The sequence below is a fragment of the Oculina patagonica genome, chromosome 6, assembly GCF_052425735.1.
Source record: "Oculina patagonica isolate OP01 chromosome 6, crgOcupat, whole genome shotgun sequence".
Lineage (NCBI taxonomy): Eukaryota > Metazoa > Cnidaria > Anthozoa > Scleractinia > Oculinidae > Oculina > Oculina patagonica.
In genome coordinates this window covers 8,539,782-8,558,502 of record NC_135763.1, presented here as the reverse complement: position 1 = coordinate 8,558,502, position 18,721 = coordinate 8,539,782, and the positions used below count along the sequence as shown (strand labels likewise).

Sequence of the window (18,721 nt, the reverse complement as noted above, 5' to 3'; positions counted from 1 at the left end):
GGAGACAAGGGATTTGCCAAAAAGGGCACCTTTTGCTCTCTGATTATATCAATATTATAAATGTCTGCTGTCTATTCTGGCTATGGCTATTGATTTAGGATGGGCCGATCCAATACCAATATATATCAAGAAAATACCAAGAAAATAGCGAATCTTGGAAAAAATTGATGCTTTCGATTCTGAATGTGACCTGAGCCTGCAGTCTTCTGGTCAGCATCAGATATTTATATTGAGCAAGGCCTGAGTAACAATAATTATTATCAATGTTCTTGTCAATAAATGAAATATTTGACTTGTTGTCTAAAACTTAACAACATTCAACATTTAACAGTACCACAGCTGGTACAGCATTTAACAGTACCACAGCTAGTGGGTGCTTATCGAGGCTTACCAGCAAAGTCCATTATTATTTATATCAATACAAATAAGCCAGTATGGTATCGATTTGAAAAACTGGTATCAGCCCACCCTTACTGATGATCAGTTAGAGGCTATGAGATTTTCTATCCCTGCAAATTGTGCAAACGTTACCTGTACAGTGATCTATTTATTAAGTAGTAAAAGCTATGAACATTAATAATTATAATTGATAATAATAGTAGCAAAGGTAATCATCTAATGACCAGATCTTTGACAATAAAAATCGCTTCACAGTCGCTTCCACTTAACAAGTGTCTTGATTGAATGTCCAGTGAGTTGATTGACAGTCTGTTATACGGCAGTAAGGAAAATGTCTCCATTTTATGTTTTGTTGCGTCCACTGATAGCCAAGGACTGATGTTGTCATAGCCTCCACCCACGCCGGCACCATTACTAATACCACCAAAGTGAGTTTTACTGGCACCTGGGAACCCTGTGGTGCTTTGGACAGCCACAGATGTACCATCCCAGCGCCAGAGAGATCCGTCTTCTGAACATGTAAATAGGTTGTCTGGGCTGAGTGGATGAAATTTAACCTCCCATACTGTTGAAAATGAAAAAAAGGCAAACAAGACATTGACAGATTGAAAGATATGTTCACGCTAATATTTAAAGCAGATATCTTGTCTATCAAATGCAAAGTCTGGGGGTTTGTTTCTATTTTTGTTGCGAACTCATTGATATGTTACACTTTAGTAATAGCGTACGTGAAGTTTTTGAGTCTGCGCCTTGGGTGGTTTTTTTTAGAATGCTTGATGAGCTGAAATGTCAGTTTGGAATAACGTCAAAGTTCACATTATTATCATTAAATTGACACTGCGGACCTAATTTCAATCCTTAGAATAGCTTTATGCTCTATAAAAATGAAAAGTTTTTTGGAAAAAAAAAAAAAACAAAAACCAAACACAAACCAACATACGTTCCACTTTTATCACAAAAAACAACAAATTTTAAGGACTTTCAAGAACCAAATTCACTTCTTAAGAAAAAAGGTATGAACAGAATGTCTTACTTTCTGCGGCATGTGCCTCCAGTAGTGTTACAGGGTACAGTTCTTGCCTCATGTCCCAGATACTAAGTACACCATCCTGACCTCCTGCTGCAAGTAGGTGTGGCTGGGTGGGATGTTTGTCCACACACAACAATGACACACGGTCACCAGAACTGTCCAAAAAAATATAATATACAGTTGCTGTATTTCTCTAAATAGTCCTTGGCTACTTTACATATAATTTAATTATTTAATTTTTTATAATGTTAATGCTATGTAACATTTAAAATTGATTAAAAATGACGATGATGGTGATGGTAATAATTTAATAATAATAATAATAATAATTAATAATTTATACATTTATAAAGCACTAAAACTATAAATATTCTAAAGCGCTGTTTACTATATGTAAAAATAATATAAAAATATAAAAATTAGAATGAACCTACATACAAATCAAACTAGAAACAGTGTGATTGAAAAGTTAAAACGCTTAAACACGAAATGCTTTCTTAAAAAGGAATGATGGTGATGGTGATGGTGAAGCCCAAGCAAAAGAACATTACTTTAACTTTTTCAAAACATGGATGGTGGAGTTGTGTTTCTGGTAGTTTATGTCATGTGAACTTGAAAAGAACGTTTCTAATGAGTTTTTTAGAGCTTAAACAAATAAAACAAAATGTGACCATCACTCAAGTTATAAGGTAGGAAAGCAGATTCTACATTGTAATTATTTATGTAATGTTTAATAAATGAGCAGCAGTGTTTTATCAAGTTTAAAACACGAGGCGCAGCCGAGTGTTTTAGACTTGATAAAACACGAACTGCTTAAAAAACACTGAACGGCTTAAAAATCTTCTGGCGAGATCAACTCACTCTTGCACTAATATTTAGATTTGGGGTTATTTTGGCCTAGAAAATTGGACGTAAAGTTTAGCCGTGTCTTTATCAGATATAAAGACACTCATTAAACATTAATTTTTTTTGTCTTTTCTTTATGAATTATTAATGAGTTTTTTAAGTAGCTAAATGAAATTCAGGCTAAGTTAGACTACAGCCCCTGCTGGCAGTAGGGTCTGCAGCAGTCATGTGCATTGGGGTTGCATATAGGATTTCTTAGGGGCCTGACTTTGTGGTCCAGTTGTGTGAATCAGGAGCAGTTTGCATTTTTAGCTTCTAACCCCCAAGGAAAAAGAAAAAGAGAGAGAAAACAAAGAACATGTGAAAAGAAGATTTAATAGTTATAGAGGAAGATGCTAGGATTAGACTGGGAACAGCTTGAGAAAGAGGCACAGGACAGACAAAAGGACTCTCTAGGAGGAGCTAATAGCCTAAGTAAGTTAAAAATTATTTGTGATGTGCTTTTTGCTCCCACTCTTCCCTCCCCTAGTTTTGGGTTTGGTTCATGTGTTGGACTGACTATTTAAGTTGGTAAGTATCTCCACTGATACCGACATTGCCTGGCAATTACTGTATTCATGGTTGCCATGGGTAATACCCTCATCACCTGTCTGCTGGACAGTGTATCAATACAAGTTTCTATAAGGAGGAAATTATAGGATTTTGATCACAGTCCCCATCACCCAGCACTTACAGTAACATTGTTCTTCCAGGTTTATCACTTGGTTGTCGAAGATCCCAGACTTTAAGCTGGCCACCAAATGTTACTGCAGCTACTTCGTGTGATTTTGTGAATTTGATACTGTTTATGGTTGTGCTGTCTGCGGATTCTAAGAACAAAGAAGACAATTCATACTTTAGAATGGAAGAACAAATCTGGGTTATTACTGTCCAAGCAAGAATTGAATGATAAATAATGTAATTATGATTTATTAATGTGCACTGAATGCTACCTTAATCTGGTCATTGAAGGGCCACAAAAATCTGGCTATATTTAGGTAATAACAGAGTGGCCAGAATTAAAGAGGTTCTTTAAATAACAAAACAACTTGACAAGCTTTTGTTGGGCCAAAATACAGGGCTGCAAATATTTTTTTCATTTGTAAGGACATGCATCCAACTAAGTCACCTTTTTGATTGCACAAAACAAAAGTAAGGTCGGACATCATATTACAGTACTGCTTTATTTGTGAACCTGCTAATCTCCTGCATTGTCAACACAGAACATTGGTAGAAAAACATAAGTTGTCCGGGCATTCTGTCTGACCGCAGTTGGGATTTCATCGGACATTGGCAAATTGTGGTTGGCCATTGTCTGATGTCGGACTGTTATTTGCAGCCCTAAAAATAAAGTGGCTGGAATAAAGAGGTAACTGTATTAAAATGAAGTTATTATAAATTTTTTTCCTACCTATAGTTCTCACTGGATGTCTTTGATCGAGTTTTAGGACATTGATTTGTCCATCTTCACCAGCACTTACTACTTCTGCTGAGCTGGAGTTTGTTGAAAGACACGTACAAGAACAGCCACGGCCTCCAATGTGATGGAGAGTGCTCCACTCGTGCTCGGGTCTTATAGACTGAAATAGGAACATTTTTATTTGTTATTTACCAAGCTCCAGGGCCATACTGGACCATTATTGGCACTAAGTCTTGAGAGTTTGGATCAAATACAACTTACAAGGCTTGTACAGTCAACCCAAGGCTAATATTCTCCCAGAGTAGTATCATTTTACATAGTAAATAGTTTGAACCCAGGAGCTCATATTAGTAGCCCTAAAAAGGACTGTTATTGGTGACTGACATCTCACCAACTTAATTGGTAAGCTCTGACCCATCAGGTATCTATACATTCTATATTGTAACACTTGAAGCAGCATGTCTTGAAGAGTACTGCACAGGAAGAAAAATATTATTGAAAGCAAGGGGTGTTGAATGGTAAATGCGAGACTTTGCGAGACAATGAGACTGATATTTTTTCTGCGAGCGCAAGACCTTTTTAGCCTTGAAAAAGAAATTGAGACTTTGAGAAGGTGACAAAGAAAAATTTGAGACAACGAGACCCCTGAAATTTGGCTAGAATTTTTGCGAGACAAGCATTTTTTGAAGGACCATTCACCACCCCTAAAACAATTGTCACTGAGGTATTTTTACATCCTGAGTTGCTTAATAGGTCTTCCCTTCTTTTCAGTTGGTAAAGCCAAAGGAAAAAAAATAAACTTGACAACTCTGAGGAGGGTGATTGTATTCCAAGGTTGAACTGTAGTGTTGAGCTGAATTTAAAATCCGGTGCACTAGTATTACAAAAAATCGTAGAACACAATAACACCAACCTGGTGTTTTGGACTAAAATGGAACAAAGAAACACTTCCTGTTGAGGATGATACCAGGATCCTCCCTGAATCAACACACTGTCAAAATAAAATTTAAACGTATAAGTTAGGTTAGGATAAGTGTATGGACTTGTTAAGCAAAGCAGCTTGTCAGTGTTTCTGTGGCATGAAGCGACAAGGTCAAGGGAAATTCCTGCTACCCCTGGAAAGGACATTACGGTTTAATCTTGATTCTTAGAACCCTTGATTTATTGAACCTCCCAATAACCCCGGGGGGGGGGGGGGGGACTCGTATATGAAAGTGACGGGGATGCTCGTCGTCTCGCTTAGGGGTGTAAATTTCGGATTTTTGGTCTCGCTTAGGGTGTTCCGGGCAAAACGCCAATATTTTAAGCCATAATGGTCTCGTTTAGGGTTACACAACGAAGAAATAAACAAAAATAAATTCTAATCTTAGTTTTTTGGTATCTTTTAGGGGTCAAGAAAAGCTTGAGCCACACCCAGACTGGTCTCTATTAGGGGTTCTTTTCAAAATTTCCGACGAGCATCCCCGTCCGTTTCATATAGGAGTCCCCCCGGGCCAATAACTCAGAGCAATAGAGGATAATACATGGTTGCACAGAGAAATGAAATTTATCTTTTAGTGTTCAAATCGATGGGCTCACTCTTGACATATCGATTTCAACAGGTGAAAAGGAAATTCATATCTCCAAGCAACCATGTATTATTTTGCTTATTATGTAAACCTACTAGCAATGAAGTTTTTGACAATTTTCCAAAGACTTTTTACAATTTTCAAAATGTTGTCCGACGGTCATATGAATGTTTTTGCCCAAAAAGTCCAATTCATCAAAATTTCCAAAAAAAGTCCTGTCATTTTTATGTGGAACCTCCCACAAACAACCACCCTCCCTCTAAGGCGCAGATCCAGGAAAAATAGTGACCATTTTTCGATAACACCCCTTACACGGTCGCTGATGGTGCGAGTCTGTTGGGGTTGGGGGTATAGCCCACCGAGAAAATTATTAGCTGTTGAGTTCCAAAACTGTCATTTCCGGGTATTTTGAGACACTCGGACAAGAGGTTCACCGATTTCAGTGAAACGGTGGAAACCGGCCTGGATCTGCGCCTGCCTCCATCACAACCAAGGCTACTGCCACCCACTTCATAACTGTGTTTAAATTTTAAATTTGTTTTTCATTGCCAAAAAATAGTAAAATACATGTACTTTGCTTGAGTGTCTGGATATTTTATAGTCCAGATACAACTTGACATTCTTTTTTTCTTCAGTTCAATTGTTCCAGGTCTTGCTAAAATTGCTCTTACAAAAATATATCTAGATATATATTCAAAATGAGCCTATTTAAATGGTATTAAGCATACTTTTATGAATTAGAGATTGAATCTTTTCAGTAAGCTTATGTGAGCTCGCTGAATTGATAGAATTTACAAACCTCGATGTCTGTTACATCTCCAGTATAATTCGTTTCACACAACAATTTAGGTTCATTTGTAACATTGAACGCAGCAGCCGAATCTCCAGTTGGTTCCTCGACTTTCCAAATGGACAACTTGTTAATCTAACAAAGAAAATGAGGCGGAAATCTCAAAACTTTTCAGCCATGGCATGTATTAACTGTCAAATCGGCAAAGTAATGGTCGTGTTTTACAAGTCTTGTACTCGCCTGGTCGTCCCAACCGCCTGTCACAAAAGTTTCAGAAGGATTCAACTGTCCCTGTACTTGAGGAATCCATCGAACTTTCGATACCTTGTGTCCTACATATTTTGCTACAGTTTCTCCAACATTCGCCATTGCAGAAGATCTACTTTGCACATGGCGCGCAAAGTTACCGAGTGAGTAGTTCCAGTCCCCTGTATAAATCGTGACTTTTTACATGAAATGATTTTTGCTTATAGTAAAAATAAAGACCAGTTTAATCGCAGGCGCAGTATAGTTTGAAGAAAAAAATCAAAGATGGCGTCCTTTGAGAAGGCTAAGAAATCTTATCAGAAATTTCACAAAGAAAGAGGGCAGGTAGGGATAAATGCTACAGCGGAATGTACCCTTTTGATGTTATAGTTTGATGAGTGTCAAAGCATTGCCTTAAAGTCAACAAATTTGTTGAAAAATAGAAGGGAATGTAACTACACTATTATATGAACATCATGCTTTTTACAAGCTTTTATATAAACCTTATGTTAGGAACCCTTTTAAGCGCAATCTCAATACATAAATTCACCGTACTGATAACTGTACATTTCTTTTAATGTTTCTTATGGGAATTTAATGGTAAATCAAGACAACTAGCAGTTGATGATCATTCTAGTTGAGCCTTGTCAGTCGTCACTTGCCTGTGATAATTTATTTTGTAAGACAAAATTGGAACACTGTTGATCTTTCTTGTATTAATTCAAGATGAAAGATAATGGTCTAGCCCGGAAAATGAATAAATGGCTGGCTTATTTCATACAGATTTTATGTGAAGAAATCATTGCATTGTTGCTATATCTCTTGTAAAATAGGATCTTTCCTAAATGATGGATTATGGCTTTGAGAAGCTAATCATATTTGAGTGTTATCTTAAACACAAAGTGATACATATTTGTAAGTCAAAAATTGTTTTTCAACCTTGCGATCTTTCTTTGTGCTCCCACAGCTAAAAAGTAGAAAGCAGTATGGTCTTCTTGAGAAACACAAAGACTATGTTTTGCGAGCAAGGTAAGAATCCAAATAGATGGATAAGAAGTTCTCTGGGATAACTAACTTATAACCCACCAATTAATTTTTGTGCACACTCATTGGACAAAACGCATCACATGGTTTATTTATTTATTTAACATTTCTTTATACAGTTGAAGCTCTCTTAACGGACACTCTCGTAAGTGGACAGCTCTACTTACGGCCGCCTTGTTTAAAAAACCCCGTTTTAACTCCCATACAAACTCTGTATTATTACATTCTCGTAAGCAGACATTCCCGTTAGCGGCCGCAGACACCTTCAGAATTTACGACTTATACTTTCAGATGACAGGCCCAATTTTTCAATTCAATCGATGTTGAATATTTGTACCCAGTCCCTGCTCATTTTTCAATTTAATCAATTCGTACCCAGTCCCCTGCTCATTTAGAATGTGGCTAATTTGTTTCAAACACAGTTACGCCGGGTTTACCACTGTAGGTATTTTCCTATTATACTGGCAATAAAACATGTTGTAGAAATTAATTGGAGGGTCATAAAATAAATAAACCCCTTTCTGGCTTGCCTGTATATTGGAGGATAATGCCCTTGGCTGAAAGATTGTCATAGTTGCCCTCCAAGCTTTGCCTTGCAGCCAACTGCTCATTTTTCGGACAATCTTTCAGCTCCGGGCATTATCCTCCAATATACAGGCAAGCCAGAAAGGGGTTTCTGAAATATATATGTATCAGATTTCCCTTTTTAGTGCAGAATGCACTATTGTGATGGTTTGTTGGGGCTGTCGTCCGCTAAACCCCTAAAGCGCTATGGTGTAAACTTTAATAGTCAATTAATTAATTAATATCAATTAATTAATTATTCCTTGTGAAAGGGGTGGGGAGCACCTAAACGTACCCCTAGGTAAAAACTGGAGCACATCTACGTTACTTTCATATGAAGATCTCAAAGGTATATATTTGTTTCAGAAAACCCTTTGCTCTCCTTGTGGTACTACTCGACATTCTAGGGCAACGTACTTTACGCTAAACGCATGCGCAGTTTAGTCTACGTTTTTTGCTGGAACTCGTGAACATCGCTTGTATTGCGTGTTTGTGGAAGGACTCCTGCAGACTTCGTGGCGCCAATTGAAAACCGCAAATTAATTAAATTAGATTTTTACACTTTCACAGCACTTTCGTAATTAGGAATGCAAAAACTTGCACCAGGATTTTCGCCGTGAACTCCTGATAACCAGGAAACAAATACCCTAGCTGTACTGTGTTTTAAAAAACCTTTCGAAAGAGATGTTTTTTGACCAGATTTGCTCTTTACTTTTTGAGAAACGTCTTTCGTGCAGTTTAAACCGCAACTTAATTAAATTAAAGTGAAATAATTGGCTTTATTATTGAAAGGAAGACAAATGCCATCGATGTCGCCGTGAAACCAAAAAAGAGACAAACGAACAAAGGGTCACGTTACCGTATTTTCAAGGAAAACAAAAAAAGTATCTTGTTACAAACGAACTGAAGTATCGTGTTACGTTTGCAAAGATTATTAGCGTAACAAAAACCCGGAAAGGAATATAAGTGGTGTTTCAACATCTAATTGCAAGAAAAAAAGGCAAATAAACACGAACATCAAACAATACTTTTAATTGTCGACTCCATTGCATTCTGCACTGTCCTTTGAGTCTCTGATTATATGATTTTATTCATATGTCACTTCATACTTGGGATTTACTTATCAATATATTTCACTGTTTATTGCAGAGATTTCCACAGAAAGCAAAACAGGCTTAAACTTCTTAAAGAGAAAGTGAGTTGTTAGTTATTTTAATTTTTTGTACTGTTTATACAGTAGTTATCAGCTGTGACGAAATTGTCTTTGTTGCCCAAGTGTTACCTCAAACAGTACAATTTGTACAGTCACTATTTGCATGTAAAAAAACAGCTATAAAATAACAGCACGAGTACTGTTTTGTTTGATTGTTTCTAATTTTTGATTTGTTTCTTTTTAGGCATTAAACAGGAATCCAGATGAATTTTATTTCAAGATGGTCAGCAGTAAAACAAAAGTAAGTATAATTTCCTCATTTCTTTTTGTACCTCATATTTGTTTATTTTTTTATTTGTTCAGTTTAAGCTTGAAAAATAATTATCTTTAGTAACTGTTGCATAATTTTTTTGATTGTATGTTGTATCGCACTACATGAACTGTAGCTTTTGAATTACAAAATCAGATTTACAGGAACTACATGTTTGAGAACTATAGGAACTACGCAAACTGCATGCACTGTATTTACAAACTGAGCTACCAAATGGAACTACAGGAACTACAGCTGCAACATATATTAATTGTTTACTTCAAGTACAGGGATAGAATGGTCTGTCTTGCAACCCCCACCCCCACTATTGATGCCTTCTGGTGTCATTTAATAGTGAGAACTTGAAAAATATTCATATTCTGGTGAAAATTCATATGTGATGAATTCTAAAGTTATTCATTTCATTGCCATTTTTAGGCTTGTAGCTCTGTTTGTAAAGTACAAGTAGGTATCAATCATCAAACTATCAGTTATTATAAGAAAGTGTTTTTCTGTTGTAGGATGGAATTCATACTGCCAAGAAAACAAAAAAGCACACTGCTGAGGCTCTGAAACTGATGAAAACACAAGATCTAAATTACATTAATTCAAAAAAATCAATGGAGGCAAAGGTGATTAACAACTAAAGTCAATAACTAAATATAACTACGTAAGTTATTGATTTTAAATATTAGAAAGAGTATAGGTTTTGTAAATTCAGGATGCATTGTCAACTATGTACATTGTAACTCTAGAATTTCTTTGATTTCTTAAGCCAGATCTCTTCATCTTATTGACTTGAAATAAATTCAAATAATAGTTATAATAAATTATCTTGTTGCAGAAAATAGAAAAACTCCAAGCAAGCCTTCATTTGTTGGGAGACGAAGACGATTCCCGTCCTCCAAATCAGCACATAGTTTTTGTGGACAGCCAGAAAGAAGGTAGTTGTACTGTATACTTTATTTTAAAACTTTAATAAATTATTAACAGTAATAAAACTGTAGCCAGACCTTTTTGTAAATTGCTAAATCACATCTTGAAAGCTTTACTTACATCATCTTGACACAGTTCAGTGTGTTCTCTTCTAAATTTTCATGAAATGTATTTTATGGTCTTTCAGCTCAGTCTTTTGATGCTGCGGCACATTTTGACACTGTACCAGAACTTGTCTCAAGAACATACAACAGGCCCAGGAAAGAAACACTCAAGAAACAGTTAATCCAAACTCCAGACAGTCAAATTGTTCAGGTAAATTAAAAAAAACAGTGTAACTCAAAAGATTAGATTGTATGCACTATATACAAACAGTGTTTGAGTATGTTTGATAGCTGGTGAAAAATCACAGTTATGTAGAAAATATTTTTTATGTGCCTTTTTCACCAGAGACACTTTTTAGTATGAAATAGCTTGACCTCTCAGATCACTCTGTACCCAGTTTAACTAATTATGTACATTATTGAAGCATATCCTTTCTATCAAATGGGAATATAACATAGCCTTTTTGGGGGTATTGTTTTCTTTTGCCCTATTTGTTTAAAATTGCCATCTAAAATTCCACATCAGGTTCGGATCTAGGGGGAGGGTGCAGGGGGTGTGCAACCCTCCCTGAGATGAACTGCGGCTTAGTATTCACATTCGCTCCTTAGTGGTGCACCCCCTCCTAAGAAAAATCCTGGATCTGCCCCTGTACATCCCCAAATCTTGTTTATCTCAATTCCTTCTCGTGGTTATGGTGGTGGCAGTGTCGGGGAGCGGGTGTATTTAAAATGACAGACCTGCACAATCAATGTGCCATACCCCTGCAAGATTGAAATAATTTGTCTAGTGTGACAAGGTTTCTCTCTCTTTTTTCTCTTTTTTAAACATCTATTTCCACGTTTACAGAGACTTGAAAAGCAGAGGCACCGTTGCTATGAAGAATTAAGAGAACGAATTGAACGAGAAAAGAAAATGCAAAAGGTTTCTGAAGAACTGGAACTTCAAAAACATCTAATGGTACGTGATAATTAATAAGTACAGTCAACTCTCGCCTTGCGGACACCCCGCTATTGCGGACACTCGCTATTACGGACAAAATCCAGATTCCTGGCGAAGGAGGTTTGACTGGAAACGACTCCCGCTATTACGGACTCTCCTAAAACGGACACTAAACGACGCCCCGAGCGTGCATGTCCGCTATAAAGAGAGTTGACTGTAACTGACATTTTCTGACCAGCAGGCGAAGGGATACTTTTTGTTGTAATATCGAAGCATAAACAAGAAAATTGCAAAGAAATTTTGTCAGAACGACACTTGATGTCTTGAGAGTTTACCCTGGAAGAGAAAGGATTAAAATTTACATAACCAACACCAGAGCTAGTAATCGGGTGTCTGGGCTCTCAGCATAGGTCTTGCCAATAGAGTAGAACTTTATTTTATTACCAGGAAGGGGAGGGGGTCGCATTAAAAAAACGGGGGAAGTCTTATTAAAGAATGTTCATGTTATTTTCGTAGGGCAAAGGAAGACGGCACAAGATACAGAAGGACGAGAAATCTACGCCAGTTTACAAATGGAAAAAAGAAAGAAAAAGATAGCAAGACCAAGTGGCTCACGGCCACTAGTAATCAGTCTGGTCAAAAATAAAGCTAGAATAAATTTACCTTACGAGAAAACCTCATTGTGTCACGTGAATTAATGAGAGCCAGTCAAATTACTGCTTGATGTGTCAAGCACTTTGATTGGCTTTTGTTGTGCCGAAGCGTTCTTTAATGGTTTCTCTTGAGACCAGTTTGATAACAAAATCAGAACCAATCATACCGCACCACCAAGAGCATCGTTACAATAAACCAATCAGAACTCTTGATAGAAACGTGTGACCAATGGAAAGCCGGGGGAAAGAAAGCGCGGGAAGACATGCAACCTCTCTACAAGATGCGCGGGAAAACATGAAACTAGTGGTAAGCGCGGGAAAAGTCGCTTGAGCTAAATCACGATTGGCTTTGGTTTTGCATCTGATTGGTTGAGCAGACAACGACTTTGTTTTGATTGGCTAAAGCACGTTGCACGGGTTTTATTAACCAATTAGCGCGCAACAGTCATTGAAAGGAGCTTAATACTTCAAAAGCCCTTTCACCCATAAGGGCCGGAAACTCGCGAATCTATTTTCTCTTTGGTCGAGTATTTTCTTTTTCGGGGTAAATGCGTCAATTGAATAACGACAAGTTGCATTTCAATTTGAAGAAGACTACAGTTTTACCGAAGTCATTCCTTTTCTTTTTTCCCCAAAAAAGTTGAATTATAAAACCTCGCTATAGCTTACATAAGTTACATCGAAGTTACACAACATAACACACTTTTAATGTTTACATATATACATGACCGGACTGCCGTCAAAATGTCTCATTCTTTGTATCCGTAAGTTAAACTCTGTAACTGACTTTTCTCGAGCTCTACGCATCTGAAAATAAACTTTCTAAGCTATAGAAGTTTAGCGCTCTCAAGTTATGGAATGACAGAACACACAACAGTCAAAGTTAATAAACACTGAAAGAGCCCTGTTATCCTAGCTCCAAACTTGTGTTGGCCAGGGCTGAGCACGCCGATAACCGTCCTTCTTCACTATATGAGGACGTTTCCCAGATTCTAGAAAAGTCTTCCTTTCTCTTAACAGTCTAGCGCCCCTTTCTCCGCCACTACTGCATCGCCATCTTGGCCTGCTTGTTTCTAAGTACTTTGTGCGCTCCACTTTGGCAAAGAATTGATCCATTTTCTGTCTTGTCTCCTTGTCAATCTCTTCCTGAAGCGAAGGAAAGGAAGCTCTCATTTAAATGACCCTCATTCGCGGGAAAAACGTCCTATAGCTAGAACAGAGAGATTCCCTCCTGTTTCTCACCCAGGGACAAATGTACCAACCCGGAAAAGATGCACAAGGGGAGTGATAAAATACATATTGATGTTGAAATTTGATGTTGAAAATTTACATATAAAATTTGATGTTGAAATTTGGGAATGATTCGATATGCAGTGTATATTAATCACCTTTTTATTTTGGGTCCTCCTCTTCTCCCCACTCAATACTTAATTAACTACAAATTCCTGTAATACCTTATTTCTATTTTATTAAGAATACGAAAAAAAACTGTAAACTTTAATATGAGCTGAATAAAAATTATTATTATTATTATTATTATTATTATTATTATTATTATTATTATTATTATTGAGCAGAAGTTTGTTGGTGTGTATATCGCTTTGAAAAGAACCTTTTATCTATCTCGTCCCAAGAGCCCGCTTGGCCTAAAGGTCTCCGCACCCCCCCACGTGGGAACATGTCGCAGGGACACGTCGCAGCGACATGTAGCAGCGACAAAATCATGTGTTGTTCACACTGATGGGACGTGGCGCGGGGACATGTAGTAGTAAGGGCCTGTTTATATGGAGGAGAGTTGTCCCTGGTAGGAGGGTTACCCTCCATACCGAGCCACCCCGGGCGAGAGAGCTTTTCATACGTTTTTTTATAAATAGCTGCGAACTGTTTATATGAGAAATTGCAAAGTTGGCTCGGGGGCAGGGTGACCCTGGGTGGAGGGTCACTCGCTTTGAAGGTAGGGTGACCCTGGGAAGCGAGCCAACTTTTTTCCATATAAACAGTTTGGTTATTTTCGCCTCGCCTACCAGGGACAAGTTGACACATACAGAGCATGCGCAAACGCTGCAGTCGACCAAAACAAAATTGCAGATACATTTAAATCGAAGTCGGCGGTAAAATTGTCCAAAAAATGGTCGTGGTCGATGTTTCAGCGTTCCTTATTTAAAAAAGGCAGACATAATAGATGTTTCAAAACAACTCTCGCCAGTCTTTTGAACCAAGAGGGCCAAGTTTGGCTCGGTCAACAGGGACAACTTTTTCATATAAACGCTCGGCAAAAGATAGCTCGGGGGAGTGGGTAGCCCTACTACCAGGGACAACTCTCCTCCATATAAACAGGCCCTAACAAAATCACAATGTGTTCACACGCAAAGGAAATGTAGCAGGGGCATGTCGCGGCGACACGTCCCCTTGTGTGTGCTGATTATTTCAAGTTTGGCACGCGCAACCCGAACTTTGAAGCTGTTTTGTCCCTGCGACATGTTGCACGGAATTCAACTCGTTGAACTTCGTGCAACGTGTCAAAGAGACAAAATGTTGCAGTATTTCGTGTAGCACGTGCCAAACATTATCAGCACACACGAGGGGATGTGTCGCTGCGACATGTCTCTGGGGCATGTCCCCGCTACAGTTACTTGTGTGTGTACACATTTTGATTTTGTTTCTGCTACATGTCCCCACTATACCCCCTGCTTCATGTTCCTTCAGTGTGAACAACGCATGATTTTGTAGCTGCTACATGTCACTACGACATGTCCCTGCGTCTTGTCCCCACGTGTGCGGAGACCTTATTTAAACGCTGAAACGCTTGGTCGTAACCGATTTTCTTAGCATGCACCGAGTGCTCATTTTCGATTGTCAGTCAGCCAATCAGATTTCAGCAGAATTGAAGCTGGCCAGAATCACCATTCTGAATTGATGCTGATCAAAAGAATAAAGCGGGCTCTTGGACAAAACTTTACATACGTTTTTATTTCGTGATTTTATAAATGAACAAAGCTGGAAGTTCACAGCTTAAAGCCGAGTTCAGTCAGTGCAATTTATCCTTTAAATTTCCGAAACCATGCGTTTAATCCAAGTTAAATGAAATTTTTAAATTTGTTTTGTTACCTGTGATTTTCTTCTTTGAGAAGTTTGTGGGACTTCCACTTGAAACAACTTAACCTCCGAACTTTTTGTCCTGTTAAACTTTTCTTTTTCGTTGTTTTTATCAAAACCTGAACTTTGTCTTCTGCCTTTTTCCCCCGTCAGTTTACCGCCCTCCTTGAAATGTACGAATCTGCACTGATTCTCCGATGTCTGCGCTTCTAAGCGATTTTCCGAACAAGTGCGGTTAGAGGTCGTTAATCTCTCGTTCTTCGTAGCGTTGTCTGAGAAGATCGAACTCTTCCCGAGCGCTACTAACCCTGTTTTTCTGTGATCATGTTCTGACAAATTCTCCTCGTGTGACAGGCCCTCTGTCTCTCCGAGTCCAAAATTGTTTGTGGAATCTCTAGAAGTCCAATTAAGCTTTTGTACAGATTTATCCTGAAATGGGACGTTTTCCTGTGAACTTACACCCGAGGTACTAATCGATGACGTTTTCAAGGAATTATCAGAGTTGAGCACCTCAAAACTAACTGAATTTGATCTGCTTTTTGTGGTACCATCGCCAACTTCAAATTCACCAGCCTCAAGTCTGCCATCTTTGCTTGACGGTGATCCAATATTGCTTTCCTTGTCTCCTTCGGATTTCAAGTTTTTGTCGCTATCTGAATGAAGACGTTTCTCTCTTATTCCCTCGTTATGAGCTTTCTTGGAATGTTTATGCACCTGATGTCCTAAATTACTCGATGTGTTACGACGACTAGACTCGCTTTGTTCTCCAGTCTTCTTCTTCAGTAACAGGACGCCATGTTCAACGTCGGCGCATAATATTTCCAGTAGCGTTAAACCAGGAGGTTTGAGTTTTTTCTTGGAATCCTTCTTTCTGTTACTTCTGCTTCTGATCCGTTGAAGAGAACTTCTTTGAGCATTTTGATTCAATCTTTGTTCTGGCGAGTCTGATGCTATCACTATTGTACGATGTTTTGAGTTGTTAGTACTGTTGTGGTGAGCTGTGTTGGTACTATTCAGGTCTTGGCGCATAGAAAAAGTACAAAAAAGAAACAATCAATAAAATTTAATATAATTTAATTAGATTTTTAACATCTTTCAGATTCGGTAATTGTGTCTTTATAGGACCAATATGCGATACTTGGCGTAGCCTGTTCCAGGCCATGACTACGGAGAGCCTGGAACAAGCTATACTTGGCGCCCTATTTAAGGACGTTCGCGCGAAAATCTTCCAACATTGCAATTTTTCTTTAACTTTCACCACTGCTAGTTTACGAGTTTCTTATGTCAGAAATGTAAAAAAAATGGGGGTCACCGAATTCGTTTTCGAGATACGGTACATCTGAAAGAAGGCGCTTATTTGGATAAATTTGATTTCGTCACTCGATTTGACCTCTGCGGCTTCCGGCAACAAAATATTTTAAAAGAAGTGATGCAGGCCAACTTCCTTTGTCCGAATTTATTTGAGTGGGTCTATTGAACAAATATATTTCAATTTTAGGGTCCCTTAGAGCAAACCTGCAAACCTTGTCTTAAACAATTGGATTTGTAAACGTTCAAAACAGCAAAATGCTGCAAAGAGGTCCTGCCATGCCGCGCCAGGGTAAATTCCGACAAGCGACATGGCCCAAAAAGTAGCGACAGCACATAAAATAAAATCGCGAAAAACGACAACCCTTTTGGTAAAACTTAAATTCCGACAAGGACAAGTAATTTTCCTTCAATTTTACCACCGACAGCGACACGAAGTTTGATAAACTAGCGACATGGCGCATTTTTAAATTTAGACAAGCGACACGGGAACCTCCCCTGGCAGGGCCTCAAATGTGACTGATTCGATCGCGCGCGGGAAGAGAAAATGAAAAAATAAATTTGGCTCATTTTTTGTCAATCGGTAGAGATCTATCCCAAAAGGATATATATCCCGAAAAAAATGGCGGTCACCTACCGTTTAAGAGAGGAAACTGCAATCGAAGTTAACGCAACGGCTACCCACCCTACATGTGTTTGGAAAATTTTCGCGCGCGCTCATGCATGGCGTGAGGCAGTAAGGATGCGCATAAACGATTAACGCGAACGCCCTTAAGTTTATAAACGTCATTTTTTTTAGGTAAAGGTAAAAGGTAAAGCCTGCGTCGAGCCTAGTCGCCCATACAGACCGGAGATTATACCAGTTTCCGTAGCATGAAGCGACTAGGAATATTTCTACTCCCCCTGGATGGGATGCTAGTCCATCGCAGGGTACCCCCCAGCATTATCTGGGTGGAGAGAGGTACTATGAGAGTAAAGTGTCTTGGCCGGTCAGGCTCGAACCGGAGTCCAGCGCGCTGATCATCAGGCCACTGCGCCTCCCAAAAAAGCCGTAAAAGGTAGGAGTATCTTGTATTTTGTAAGAGGGCCAGCGCTCATTGCTCCGGTTTCCGTAGCGTGAATCGATGGATGGATAGGCGAGCGCGTCCCTTATAAGATAGAAAGGCGTGCGCTTCCACGAAGGTTATTCATATTCAGCTTTTTTTTTCCTCAGATAGAAATAGGGTAACTAAAAAACTGATACATTATTCGAAAACACCATGATAGTCGTCAAGCGTTCAAGAGAGAAAGAAAAGTGTAAAATGAAGAAAAGATCATCGCATTTCCGTTTGCGACTGAAGAAATTAAATGCATAGAACCTGAACCCCCTCCTCCTCCACCCGTAAGGTTGGGTCTAACTGATATGAGCTATGAAAGGCAACAAAGTTAAGAATTGGGTGATTTGATAAAACGCGAACAAAAGCATGAAACAGTGTACAAATTTTGCAATGTCAGCTTAGAAATAAGGGAGAGATTTTTGAAGACAGGTCTTACTAGTACAAAGGGTGTAGAAAATGTTATTTTCTGGTCTAGGGTGATGGTTTCGAAAACCTGGCACGACACACCCTCAACAAAAAATTTTAAGGAATAGTTAACCCAAGCCTGCGAATACAGCCGCCTCTCCAGACCGGGGTAAAGCTGCCATATAAAAACCCGTGTCATCGGCAGTGGATGGAAAAGGTGCTATGAGAGGGAAGCATCTGGAAAACAAAACAAGGGGGACCTTATAGAAAAAAAAAGTTGGGTGTTGGAACCTTCCCCTTCCCCCTGAAAAAATTACAAAAAAAATTACTAAGAAATTACTATGAAGTAATGAAGAGGCCCTAAAATTCGACTTTCTGATTTCGAGTTCCGAAGAAACTTTGCTTTTAAAGAATAAGCTAGAATAAATGATAAGAAAGCTGACCTTCGTTGTGCTCTCTACCCAAATGTGTAACAGATCCTTTTTCTTTCTTCTCACCATTAGCGTGATAGTATTCTCCATATTGATTCCAGTATTCCTCTCCGTATTTCACCGGCAGACGTGCCGACATTTTGAACACGTGTGTTTCCTCCTTCAGTCGATTGAGACATTGTTTTTTCTCCTTCTCCAAGCTGTTTACAAGAACTTGGAGCCTGTAATCCTCGAGTGAAAAACCTTTAAAGAATCTGTCTAAGGAGTTTTCCATGCTCTCCAGGTTTCTTTCGCACGATGCAAGTCAATTTCCTGTATGTTTTATAAAGATAGTGTTCATCT

At 38.6% G+C, this 18,721-nt stretch overlaps 3 protein-coding genes across 3 annotated transcripts; 1 reads left to right on the top strand and 2 right to left on the bottom strand.

The window, feature by feature from the left end:
• LOC144656218 (nucleoporin Nup43-like) lies at positions 1-6,547 on the bottom strand. The gene is made up of 7 exons (XM_078516460.1): positions 6,333-6,547; positions 6,102-6,227; positions 4,648-4,725; positions 3,726-3,894; positions 3,009-3,144; positions 1,433-1,584; positions 1-964 (listed from the first exon to the last, which is right to left on the bottom strand). Exons 1-7 carry the CDS (start codon positions 6,459-6,461, stop codon positions 612-614), a joined length of 1,143 nt encoding a protein of 380 aa, XP_078372586.1. The 5' UTR covers positions 6,462-6,547; the 3' UTR covers positions 1-611.
• Positions 6,548-6,592: 45 nt separating this feature from the next.
• LOC144656222 (putative U3 small nucleolar RNA-associated protein 11) lies at positions 6,593-12,052 on the top strand. The gene is made up of 9 exons (XM_078516464.1): positions 6,593-6,683; positions 7,306-7,367; positions 9,096-9,141; positions 9,344-9,400; positions 9,931-10,041; positions 10,254-10,353; positions 10,533-10,660; positions 11,297-11,407; positions 11,906-12,052. The coding sequence occupies exons 1-9, from the start codon at positions 6,624-6,626 to the stop codon at positions 11,984-11,986; spliced, it is 756 nt and encodes a 251-aa protein (XP_078372590.1). The 5' UTR covers positions 6,593-6,623; the 3' UTR covers positions 11,987-12,052.
• A 902-nt stretch (positions 12,053-12,954) lies between these two features.
• LOC144656267 (uncharacterized) lies at positions 12,955-18,721 on the bottom strand. The gene is made up of 3 exons (XM_078516501.1): positions 18,392-18,721; positions 15,151-16,157; positions 12,955-13,188 (listed from the first exon to the last, which is right to left on the bottom strand). The coding sequence occupies exons 1-3, from the start codon at positions 18,651-18,653 to the stop codon at positions 12,955-12,957; spliced, it is 1,503 nt and encodes a 500-aa protein (XP_078372627.1). The 5' UTR covers positions 18,654-18,721.

Excerpts from the sequence above, each read along its gene's own strand:
- LOC144656218 (XM_078516460.1), bottom strand. The coding sequence starts at position 6,461 with ATGGCGAATGTTGGAGAAACTGTAGCAAAATATGTAGGACACAAGGTA. Across the intron at positions 3,145-3,725 it reads ACATCCAGTGAGAACTATAG|AATCCGCAGACAGCACAACC; the intron begins GTAGGAAAAAAA and ends CTTTGTTCTTAG. Across the intron at positions 1,585-3,008 it reads CCTGGAAGAACAATGTTACT|TTCTGGTGACCGTGTGTCAT; the intron begins GTAAGTGCTGGG and ends TTTTTTGGACAG.
- LOC144656222 (XM_078516464.1), top strand. The coding sequence starts at position 6,624 with ATGGCGTCCTTTGAGAAGGCTAAGAAATCTTATCAGAAATTTCACAAA. Across the intron at positions 6,684-7,305 it reads TTCACAAAGAAAGAGGGCAG|CTAAAAAGTAGAAAGCAGTA; the intron begins GTAGGGATAAAT and ends GTGCTCCCACAG. Across the intron at positions 9,401-9,930 it reads TGGTCAGCAGTAAAACAAAA|GATGGAATTCATACTGCCAA; the intron begins GTAAGTATAATT and ends TTTCTGTTGTAG.
- LOC144656267 (XM_078516501.1), bottom strand. The coding sequence starts at position 18,653 with ATGGAAAACTCCTTAGACAGATTCTTTAAAGGTTTTTCACTCGAGGAT. Across the intron at positions 16,158-18,391 it reads GGGTAGAGAGCACAACGAAG|ACCTGAATAGTACCAACACA; the intron begins GTCAGCTTTCTT and ends CTATGCGCCAAG. Across the intron at positions 13,189-15,150 it reads CTCAAAGAAGAAAATCACAG|GAAGAGATTGACAAGGAGAC; the intron begins GTAACAAAACAA and ends CCTTCGCTTCAG.